Source organism: Genypterus blacodes, unplaced genomic scaffold (assembly GCF_046128005.1).
Source record: "Genypterus blacodes isolate CSIRO-AG114 ecotype Tasmania unplaced genomic scaffold, CSIRO-AGI_Gbla_v1 ptg000274l_1, whole genome shotgun sequence".
Taxonomy (NCBI): Eukaryota; Metazoa; Chordata; class Actinopteri; order Ophidiiformes; family Ophidiidae; genus Genypterus; species Genypterus blacodes.
In genome coordinates, this window is record NW_027467065.1 from 43239 (window position 1) to 55000 (window position 11762).

General features: G+C 52.4%; 1 protein-coding gene across 1 annotated transcript in view; it reads right to left on the minus strand.

Annotated features, from left to right (window-relative positions):
- l1cama (L1 cell adhesion molecule, paralog a) overlaps positions 1–11762 on the minus strand; it is a 36980-nt gene that overhangs the window by 5573 nt on the left and 19645 nt on the right. The window contains exons 2-20 of the mRNA XM_076171866.1: positions 10660–11025; positions 6896–6998; positions 6251–6453; positions 5153–5275; positions 4772–4942; positions 4114–4228; positions 3779–3963; positions 3427–3558; positions 3142–3288; positions 2930–3041; positions 2543–2703; positions 2241–2400; positions 1992–2116; positions 1800–1901; positions 1213–1410; positions 1054–1124; positions 729–954; positions 520–635; positions 60–276 (exon numbers count right to left, since the gene is read on the minus strand). Of these exons, the coding sequence (XP_076027981.1) occupies positions 60–276; positions 520–635; positions 729–954; positions 1054–1124; positions 1213–1410; positions 1800–1901; positions 1992–2116; positions 2241–2400; positions 2543–2703; positions 2930–3041; positions 3142–3288; positions 3427–3558; positions 3779–3963; positions 4114–4228; positions 4772–4942; positions 5153–5275; positions 6251–6453; positions 6896–6998; positions 10660–10804 (2812 nt within the window). The 5' untranslated portion in view covers positions 10805–11025. The remainder of the gene's footprint in view (positions 1–59; positions 277–519; positions 636–728; positions 955–1053; positions 1125–1212; positions 1411–1799; positions 1902–1991; positions 2117–2240; positions 2401–2542; positions 2704–2929; positions 3042–3141; positions 3289–3426; positions 3559–3778; positions 3964–4113; positions 4229–4771; positions 4943–5152; positions 5276–6250; positions 6454–6895; positions 6999–10659; positions 11026–11762) is intronic.

Here is an 11762-nt window from a genome sequence, read left to right on the forward strand (position 1 = left end):
CAAACCCTTCCCCCTCTCCTTCCCCGTTCCCCCGCCCCCCTTCTTTTCCGCTCTCTCACCTCCCTCGTCGGTCTTGAAGTACAGCGTCTCAGAAGCGGGTCCCTCTCCTTTGCTGTTGAATACGGTGGCGCCCAGTGCGTAGTGGGAGTACGGCCTGAGGTCGTTGATCACCTTCTTCCCCTCGTTGGCCCCGGTCTCCACCACCATCACCTGCTCCGGCTCCCTGGCCCTTCGACCTCTGTGGCGATCCCTGGAGCTGAGCCTGGTCAAGTGGATCTGGAGCCAGAACATGAGAGGGAATCAACAATCACATATTATTAACATTTGAACATTTCTTATACTCATTCAAAAGTATTATAGGAATAGAAGGTCATGTGACCAGAATGACAAATGCTCCTTTCCTCACAACCGAGGGAGCAAACATGATCACACCTCTGTTGTTTACTCTGGATGTATTATTCAGAGGCAGGGGGAGTGAATATGTGATGGGCTACAACAAAGCACATAAAGGATCAGAACCTTGTATCCCAGCAGGTGTCCTCTGACCGTCTCTTTGTCTATGGGAGCCCAGGTCACCTTGATGGAGGTGCTGTTCAGCAGGACCACACCCACGTCCATAGGAGCCTCCAGCGGCACTGAAACACAGCAACAGAAACGTGGTTGACGGATAAGAACAGAGAGGAGAATCATCACAGCCGCTCCTGATAATAGGTTTTGGATTCTCTTACTATCCTCTCCCGAGTATCCAATGACGGGGTCCGGCTCAGGCCCCTCCCCTACTTCATTGACAGCCTGGACTTTGATCTCGAAGGCGGAGAAGTTGCGGATATCCGTCACCACGAAGGGCGGCGCGGCGGTGTCGTTGGTGTGCCAGGCCGGCCCGCTGCCCAGCACTCGCCTCCACAACACGCGGTACATGAAGTCGGGTCCGTTGAAGTTTCTCCTATCCATCTCCTGGAGTCACGGGGACGGCAGGCAACAAGGCACACACTTGTTATATATAAATAACTGTGTGCTGCTTTAGATGATTGTGCGTTGAGGCGGTCAGCGTACCTCCCAGGTGATGACCAGCGTTTCCGGGTCTGCAGAGTCGCTCCTGACGTCTTCAGGGTTGTAGTCCGGCGCTGTGAGAAACATCAACAGACGCCATGTGAGGACGCCTTCAATCTGCTTTAATTTGATGTTAATAGTTAATTGTTTTGCTCCTCTGACCTTCTGCAGGCGTGTTGTACATTTCAGAGGGTCGGCTGGGGTCGCTCGCACCCACATCATTGATGGCAATGACACGGAAGCGGTAGGACATGTGGGGCCACAGGAGGAGGCTGGTGCTCTCCTGGTCTCCATTCACTCTCTTCAGCTCCTCCCAGCCGCTCTCCTTTGAAGCCTGGTCCTGAAACTCCACCACAAACTCTGCAGGAAGAGACAGATGGAGAGAGAGAGAGGGAGAGGGAGAGAGAGAGAGAGAGGGAGAGAGAGGGAGAGGGAGAGGGAGAGGGGAGGAGGAATGATGGAGGAAAAGAGGAAGTAAACATCAACAGAGCCCCAGAAACATAAATAATAATAACTCTTTTCGGAGATGAAGTCAGAGCAGCAGACTTTCATCTCTGTAAGTCTGCAGTGTGAAACAAATGATGCTGTCAGAATAATGAAAACAGAGCAGACTCCCATTCTGCCACCAGGGAGACAAATCCAAAGCTTTGGGCCGTACAAGATGAATGGATCTGTTTGCATTTCTGTGTGTGTGCGTGCGTGTGTGTGTGTGTGTGTGTGTGTCTGTGTGTGTGGGTGTGTGTGCGTACTTAGCACGGGGCTTTTGTGGTCGTCTCCAGGAGTCCAGCTGAGGGTGACTGCTCGGTGCTCAGGATCTTTGACCTGGAGGAAGTCTGGACTGTCTGGACGATCTGAGGGGGGGAGGGGGGGAGGGGTCACTCATTTAGTAAACATGTCTGTCTCTGTTCCTTCAGATGATCATGAGCTGTGTGTCTTCTTACCGATCATAGTGAGCGTGCCGCTGTCCTCAGCCATGTCCAGCTTAGTGATGACCTCACAGGTGTACACACCCTCGTCTTTTTCCTCCACGTTGGCCACCATCAGGTCCGGCCCATCAACTGTGTATCTGCACAACAACAGCCGTCACTCTTTCCCTACTTTCCATTCCAATAACATTCACTTCTTAATCTGAATCCGTCCTGTCACACACACACACACACGTTGTCCTCATGTTTAGAGTCTCAGCTTACTTGTCTTCACTGTGGGATTGGAACAGCTTCTGCCCGTCCTTCCTCCACTGGATGAGCGGAGGGGAGAGCGTGACGTCGACGGAGGCCAGGCAGGTGAAGATGGCCGTGTTTCCAGGCTGCACACTCAGAGCCTGAGGAGGCGACAGGATCACTGTCCTGTCTGCAGGAGAGACACAGCGTGAGGACCAGAGCTGCCTGAGGCGATAATAACATCTGTTGCTCAGGGACACCGTGTGTGTGTGTGTGTGTGTGTGTGTGTGTGTGCACATGTGTGTGTGTGTGCGTGTGTGTGGCCCACTCACTCAGCACATCCAGGTCTGCGCTGATTGATAAGTTGCCGTTCTCCACAGAGCAGCTGTAGAGACCCTTGTCGTCGTGGGTGACATTAAAGATCTCAAGCCCCCCGTTGCTCAGTGGGTTCACTCTGGGATCTGCCAGGAGGGAGGAGGTGCTGCTGCTCTCCCTGGAAACACACACACACACACACACACACACTTAGTCGATTTCAAAACATAGCCTGGATGGATAAATTCCCAGTCCCAGGCCAGCTGCAGCAAAATGTGGCTGTTAATTTATGCGCATGAAGAGATAAACATTAGAATAACAAGACAGAATAGAAGAGAAAGGTTATTTATATATCAATACTATTCAGATACAGAGAATAGAATAGAAACAAGCTCCTGTCTCACCACACGACTTTAGGTTTGGGGGAACCAAAGGTGTCACAGTCCAGTACGGCCTTCTGTCCCTCTGTGAACCTGTATGTGAGCCCGTGCTCAGTCAGGATCTGCGGGGACAGCTCTGGAAAAAAAAAACAACACACACACAAATGAGACACACACGCACACACACACGTACCGCGCCTGTCAACCAGCCGCACACAGAACACACACACACTCACCGATGACGTAGACGTTGGTGTTGGTGAGGACGGTGCCGTGCTGGTTAGAGGCTCGGCACTGATAGATGGCCGTGTCCTCAAAGTGCACGTCCCTCAAAGTCAGAGATCCGGAAGGTTCCACGATGCGTCTGATGTCCTGGGAGGTTTCTGTCAAACACACACACACACACACCGTCACCCTACTCACCAGCATGAATGAGGTATTGATGTATGTACGTCTCCATATATTGCTACCATGCAGTGTCTATGTGTGTGTGTGTGTGTGTGTGTGTGTACTGTCCTTACCTGAGAGGGGGACGCCATCGACGGTCCAGCTGATGGTAGGCGAGGGGATGCCGTCAGCTTGGCAGTCCAGCCTGACCGTCTCTCCCTGGGCATAAATCTGACTGAGAGGCTCCCTGGTCCAGTATGGAGCCGCTACACACACACACACACACACACACACACACACACACACAGTAAGTAATTTATCACAGTACCTCACCCTTGTGTAAGACAATGCGCAGTCAAATCCATTCTATTCCATGCCCCTGACTGATTGTGTGCAGCTGTCTTGTGTATTGATTGTGAGACGGTGACACAAACACAATAATCTATACATCTCTGCGTTTTGAGGCCGCTGGCGGCTCAGACGTACCTTCCACCGTCACAGTGTAAGTGTGTACGGTGCGGCCCTGCGTGTTCTCTGCTATACACTGGTACTCGCCCCCGTCGCTCTCCGAGATGTTGCTGAAGCGCAGGTGGCGGTTGAACATTTCCTTGGTGGTCCGGGCTTCAGAGAGCTCCCCGTCCTTCCTCACCCACAACACTGAGGGAGTGGGACTGGGAGGAGGAGAGGAGGGAGGGGGAGGAGGACAGGGAGATGGAGGAGAGGCAGGTGAGATTGATTTAAGGAGTGGCTGAAGTTTTTTGATGGATGGGTTCAGAAACACACACACGCACGCACACACACACACACACACACACACTCACCGGCCTTGGACGATGCACTCAAGCTCCAGCGTCTGACCCCTGAGTGTCTGGTAAGTGGTATGGGTTCCTCCAGGTCTCAGCATGTGGGGCCGCTTGTTCCTCACAACTGAGTTAGCTGTAGATGGACGAGAGAGAGAGAGAGAGAGAGAGAGAGAGAGAGAGAGAGAGAGAGAGAGAGAGAGTTACAGGGGAGAAAACAAGCAACTTTCAGAAATAGCCTTGTGCTGCTGACACAGCGGACCTAAGTAATGCTGACACACACTCACACACACACACACACACACACACACACTCGCACACGCTCGTGCAAGCTGTGGACGCCTGTGGAAGCGACTTTACCTTTAATAACATATCATATAGATTTCCGACACACGGTGGCAGAGGTCTCATGTTAACATGCGCTCATCTGTCTGACCTCTAAGCGCCGCCGCCGCCGCCAGCCATGTGTCAGCGTGAGCCGCATCTCATTAACACTGTGCGGAGGAGGAGATAGACCCCCTGCTGCTTCTGAGACTCTCTGATGGATACGGTCACTGCTTTGGTCAGCACCACACACCACCACATGCAGGGGCGGGGGCGGGAGGCTGAGAGTGCGATTCTGACTTTGATTTCAGAATCGCTCTGAGTTAAGTTTGCTCAGCGGCGTTCAGGAACTCACTGGGGTTGACGGTGAGGGTGATGGGCTCCTTCACCAGGATGGTGCGCGTTGCCAGATACTGGACGTTGCAGGTGTAGTCCTCCCTGCTGTCCTCCGGCGTCAAATAGGCAAAGTACAGGTTACCGTCTTTTCCCACCACGACGCGATCGCTCAGCTCGATGTGACGCAGCCCTGCAGAGAGACGAGGGGAAGGAGAGAGAGAGAGAGAGAGAGAGAGAGAGAGAGAGAGGAGGAAGAGGGGGGATCATTAGAGAGACAGAGGAGCTGACAGAGAAGTTTCAGATATCATTACAGGACAAAGAGGAGAACAGAGTGACGGACAGGCAGACATCGAGATTTCTTGAGAGATAAAAGCAGAAATGGATGATTGATGGCTCTCACCCAGGTCCATCCAGTGAATGATGGGCTCCATGGTGCTGGGCGGAGGGTTGCACTTCAGGACGATGCTGCTTCCCTCCTCAGCTTTCACCTTCACCTTCGTCTCTTTCTGCTGGGACGGAGGTACTAAAGGAGAACACATCACACGCAACATAAACACGCTGTGAAATCAGGCCCTTATCAGAGTCTGAACACACTCCAGGGCCCTTAGGTGATATACAGACGATTAAGAAATGATGATTTGCAGAAACGTTGCGACGCTTCCGTCACAAATCAACCTAAACACACAGTCTGATTGCTAATGAGCACTATTTATAGATCTCCATTCGGGGAAGTTGAAGGAATGAGGCGTCGTCGTCACGGGGGAGGCCTTTTGTCTCACACAAGTACAATGACGTGATTTGTGAGTCGCGTGTGTGTACTGTATGTGTGTGTGTGTGTGTGTGTGCTCTCTACCCCCTCCCCACCCTCCCTCCCCCCTCCCCTCTACCCATTGTTGATAACCCCACAGGAGAACTGAAGAGTGCTTCACATGACATCAACTCAAGTGCGTTTCTGGGGAAACCGTTGTCAGGGAAACAGTGAGGGAAGGAGGTCGCCCAGGAGAGAGCCAGTCACAGGTGGATGGAAACACATAGGTGCTCTTTACTTTTGCCTCAGGGCCTCTCTCTCTCTCCCTCTCTCTCCCTCTCTCCCTCACTCTCTCTCTCTCCCTCTCTCTCCCTCCCCCCCTCTCTCTCCCTCTCCCTGTGCATAAGTATATAACTCTTAAAATGCTAATGATGCCGTTATTGCGTGTAATTATGTTGAGGGTGGCGGTGCTGTGATCTCTCTGCTTGAGCCTCCATCTGCTAACAAATGAGGCCTGTGTGATGCAGGACAGGATGCGGCTCTGCTCTCGGCCTTGTAAACAGCTCTGTTAGTGCCGATAAAACCACCAATAGCCCCGCTCGGCTCTAATCTGGACCTGGAAGGCGTTTTTACTGGAGCGCTGAGAACTCTAAAACTGGCAACGACACCAAAACCGCATTAATACTGTGTGAAACGGAACTTGAATATTCCATTTGTGGACTCAGTGTTTGGATGAAAAGCCTCCCATACCGTCCGTGTTGAGTATGGCCTCATCGGACACCGCTGTCCCGAGCTCATTGGTGGCGTAGCAGACGTATCTCCCTTGGTACTGCTTCACCATGTCCATAGTATTACTGAGTGTGTAGAACGCGAAGGAGCCTGAACTCTCCGTGACCTTCAGCTCGGGGTCGTTGCTCGGGTCGAACGTCTCCCCGTCTTTGGTCCACCGGAAACTGGAGCAAAGGGGAGAGACGAATCAGCACGAACAACAGATTGGCCCATAATCCAATTCCAATATCTTTGAAAGCAATTTAGAAACATACGTGCCGTGTCTTTACACATCGCAGCAGCTGTGACACCAAACTGCTGGATGATTTGCACGGCCTGTTCTATTGGGACTCATAAGCTGTACTGCTGTGTGCTGTATAATTGCAACATCCATCTTTTCCATGGCAACCGGAGCACAGTTCTGCACATCAGGCTTAATGACATTTATCCCTTGTTGAAAAGAGGAACTCTGACTGGGAGAAGCAGCGCTTTCATGTAAAACTAATATGTAGATGTCAGCTGAGCAAGGAGACGCAAGGTCACACATCTCTGCTCTCCTCCTGTATCCACACACACATTTCCTCCTGTGTGTGTGTGTGTGTGTGTGTGTGTGTGTGTGATACTAACGTTGGCATGGGGTTGCCAGAGGCTTCACAGCTCATGACGAGGTCTTCATTACTGAAGACAGTCACAGACTCTGGTTGCGTTGTAATCGCCGGGGGCTTCTTGACTGCACGGGCCAAAAACACATACACACACACAGAGTTAACACTGTCACAACATCAGCCTCAAAAGATGACACAGGCACACACAGACACAGGCACACACGCACACATGAGCTGTCACATGCATATAGAGAAACACAGGCCCTCTGAATAGTGTCACGTATGTCCCTGACCTGCTGTAATAACTCCCACTGCGACGCATGGACACGTGAAACACATGTAACACATGTAACACATGTAACACGCATCCCTGTGGTCACTGTTAATGGCTTGGCAGACGCTGCTGAACAGCCAGAGACACGACTCATCTTCATAGTTTAACAGCCGCGGATAAATAAATTCAGTCGACATCATTTAAAAAGACTCTCTGGGGACGTGTGTGAAATATAGGCCGGTGGTGGGGGGGGGGGGGGGAGGGAGAGGGGGAAGAGGGAGAGGGGAGAGAGGGAGAGAATGGGGGAGAGAGGGAGAGAGGGGGAGAAAATAGGTTGAGATGAGAGGAAATAGATATGGTAGAATGTCAAAGGGGGGAGAGTTCATGTAAAGGAGCTATATGGCAGAGACACACACACACACACACACACACACACACACACACTCAGAGAAAGCCAGAGAGTGTGTGTGTGAGTGTGTGTGTGAGAGCCTTGGGGAAATGAAGGAGGGATTTTAAACGGGAAAAAAAGTAATGACCACCAGAAGGAGTTTCGCTTTCTCCGTCACCGCCGTTCATGACAACCATAAAGCAACGACTCCATCGCAGCCATAAAACTGCCCGTGTGTGTGTGTGTGTGTGTGTGTGTGGCATGGACGCCGCAGCACAGATCCATCATGTTTGTGTCCTCCCGGTGCTTTATGTTCCCTGGCAGCTTTGAGCTTCTGCCTTCCAACACCAGAGGACAGAAATTGATGTGTTTTTTCTCCCTCCAATCCATCTTGAGTAATATTAGCAGTGTACTGTATACACTCAGTGTGTGTTCGCACGGCGTGCAGCGGGACAGAGGACACAGCTAGTCCTTAATTTGACTTTAAAGGAGAGGGACAGAGCTGCAGGCGGAGACGAATTTACATTATGTAGGTAAATGGGTAAGAGGGGAGGAGGGAGGGGAGGGAGGGAGGGAGGGAAGGAGGGAGGGAGGGAAGGAGGGGAGGGAGGAGGGGGGGCTGCGGTAGAGCGGAGCAGACAGAGGAGACGGATGGGAGTCGCAGGGTAGAGAGACAGAATAAAGAGCGGCAGAGAGACGGGGAGGCAGAGGCAAACAAAGGGCGAGCGAGCGAGCGAGCGAGCGAGCGAGCGGGCAGGCGTGCGGCCTCGCAGAGACTCAGAGAGAGAGGAAGACGGCAAAGTGAGGGAATCTGATGAAGGCATTCCCAGCCAAGAAGGAAGTAACCCCATTTCCTCTGCTGATCAAATTGAAGTCGGAGGGCTGCGGGCGCCGCTCCGTTATTGGCAGAGGAGGACAAGGAGGAGGCGGAGGACGGGTGCAGGAGCTTAGTGGTTTAACTCCTCTTTATTTCCCAGTGACTTTGATCTAACAGCCTCGCCGCTTCCTCACAGACAGCAGCTCCTCTCCTCACACCTCCTCCTCCTCCTCTCTGCTCCCACTGGGATCTCACCTAGCGGGAGCCAATGAGGCTAAACACACACCCACGGACAGACAAACTGGTGTACGTTCACGGCACAACACACACAGACACACACACACATTTGCGTGGCAGACACAGATGCATAAACATGAACTCACACACAGCACAATGGACATTATGACTGATTACAGCACAGCGGAGTGCAGAAGGTTTGAGCCGGTGAGCTGGCAGTGGGATAAAGTTTGACATAATGAAAGTGTTTACAATCACGTCTGCCAGCACCTGCATTAACACTGACTGACTGATCTATAAAGAGGAGCACTTACGATCACGTATGTGGTCTGTTAGTCCACAGAGAGAGGCGGCAAGAGGGAAGGAAAGGAGGGAGAGAAGATCTTAGTTACAGTAAATAACAAGAGGAGAGAGAGAGGGAGAGAGAGAGAGGGAGAGGGAGGGAGAGAGAGAGAGGGAGGCTGAGAGAGGGAGGGAGAGAACATCTTAGTTACAGTAAATAACAAGAGGTGAGAGAGAAAGAGAGGGAGCAAGAGAGAGGGAGAGAGAGAGAGGGAGAGAGGCAGAGAGAGGGAGGGAGAGAACATCTTAGTTACAGTAAATAACAAGAGGAGAGAGAGAGGGAGAGAGAGAGGGAGAGGGAGGGAGAGAGAAGGAGAGAGAGGGAGAGAGAGAGAGAGAGAGAGAGAGGCTGAGAGAGGGAGGGAGAGAACATCTTAGTTACAGTTAATAACAAGAGGAGAGAGAGAGAGAGAGAGAGGGAGCAAGAGAGACAGAGAGAGAGGCAGAGAGAGGGAGGGAGAGAACATCTTAGTTACAGTTAATAACAAGAGGAGAGAGAGAGAGAGAGAGAGGGAGCAAGAGAGACAGAGAGAGAGGCAGAGAGAGGGAGGGAGAGAACATCTTAGTTACAGTTAATAACAAGGAGAGGGAGAGGGAGAGAGAGGGAGAGGGAGGGAGAGAGAAGGAGAGAGAGGGAGAGAGAGAGAGAGAGAGAGAGAGAGAGAGGGAGGCTGAGAGAGGGAGGGAGAGAACATCTTAGTTACAGTTAATAACAAGGAGAGGGAGAGGGAGAGAGAAAGGGAGAGAGAGAGAGAGAGAGAGGTAGAGGTAGAGGGGGAGAGAGAGAGACGAAGCAGTAATGTAAGTTTCCTTCTATGACACTGATTCTAATCCAGCGTCCTTATTGATCCAGATCGATGTCTCAGTAACTCTCATTGACATGCGTGAGGCTCCCTGATTGACAGGCAGGAGACACCTTGACCTTTCTGTCTTCGACCTGCTCCTCCTCCTCCTCCCTCCTCCCTCCTCCCGTCCAGCAGCTTGGCCCTCTCACCTCCTTGTCACCTCACTCCTTTGGGAGTTACATTCGGTGATTTACTGCATTTCATCAACATTTATGGGACGCGCGTGTGTGTGTGTGTGTGTGTGTGTGTGCGTGTGTGTGCGTGTGTGCGAGCTGCTTCCCCTCTGTACACACACACTGTTGCGTGTACATGTGGGCGGAGGACAGTGAGTCATTGCCAGTAGCTTTAGATATATAGAGCAAACAACAGAGGCAGCAGTGGAAACAATCTCCTCTCTGTGTTGCCGCTCTGTGGGCAGAGCGGCAACACAGAGAGGATGAAGATCAATTTCCCTGCAGGCTCACAAACTCAGCTGGATCGCTAATGCCCACATATTGCAGCGAGGAGGAGCAGGAACGAATGAAAGAAATCTCCCTGGATTATTGTTGTATAATGCAACAGCTGATTAAATCAGCAGGCGCTCGGTCCAAACCGGATCAATAACAGGACTGATCAATGCAATGTGAGGGGGGATCAATTACAAAGTAATTAGGCACAACACAGGCTGAGACCACGTCTTGCATTTTGCGCCGCGGTAGCGCGACCCAGGCCTGCACACTGAGGGTGAACGGGAATAGGAACAAACCTTGGCCGGGCTCATTAACCGCCATGAAAGGCTCGGGCACTTTGATGGAGCAACAACGCAATTAACACAACAAATGGATCTTTGAACATCGGGGGCTTCCGTGGTGGTGAATGGTCTGGAATATGAAGCGGTACTCACAGTTGGAGGGGATGTGTATGACGGCTGCGCTGGGCCGGGCGGCGAAGGAGAGGAGGAGGAGGAGCGGGAGAGGGAGGAGGAGGAGGGCCAGGCGAGAGGAGCACTGCCCCCTACTGCCAACCTGCTGTCGCTGTGTGTGAGGCATTGCTCACTGTCCCATCAAAGTCCCACCTGCTCACACACACATAAAACGCACGCAGAGGAAGGTACCTCTCTCACACACACCTACACACACACACACACACTTGTGCAGAGTGAGAGCACACGGGCCTTGTTGCTTCCTCCTCCTTCTTCTTCTTCTTCTTCTTCTCTCGTCTTTCGCTCTCTTCTGTAACTCAGGTCCACACACTCCTGCTGGTCTCCTCTCTGAAAGACAGGAGAGGAGGGGGGAGAGGGAGGGAGAGAGGGAGGGAGAGAGGGAGGGGCAGGGGCGGAGGGAGAGAGGGGGCCATGTGTCAGAATGGGAGAAAGATTAGCCTGTGCCATGTGGTCAGACCTACAGACAATCACACACACACCAGTTAACACACCAGCGCAGACCCCCGACCACAAACCACCAGCAACGCCTCTCACACACACACACACACACACACACACACACACACACACACACACACACACACACACACAACCAGGCCCTGCGGAAGAGGAAAAAGCCCATTTGGTTAATTAGGTGAGCAGCGGCCCGTGAGGAAGAGGGCGGGCAGCAGGACAGATGGACAGAATACCACAAGAAGAAGAGGAAGAGGAGGAAGAGCGACCACTGATGGAGCGTCAGATAGGACACAGGACGGTCAAACTGACCACACACACACACACACACACACACACACACACAAACCGCCCTGTGTGTACTTTGGGTTTGTGACGTGTGTGTGTGATAGAGACGCTCTCAGTCACAGCGAGCGAGGCTAGCCACCCCTGCTAGGAGTCTACCCGTTCTCCATCTGTACCCTTGGAGCCGGTCCCTGGCCTGGACGTGCAGGCTGTCCTCCCCCCCCCCCCCCGGTGCAGCCCGCTGACTGTTTACTCTGCTCCTCCTCCGCATCGCACACAAAGAGCTGTAACGGGCGCACCATGATCCAGACGCACATGTGAGACAA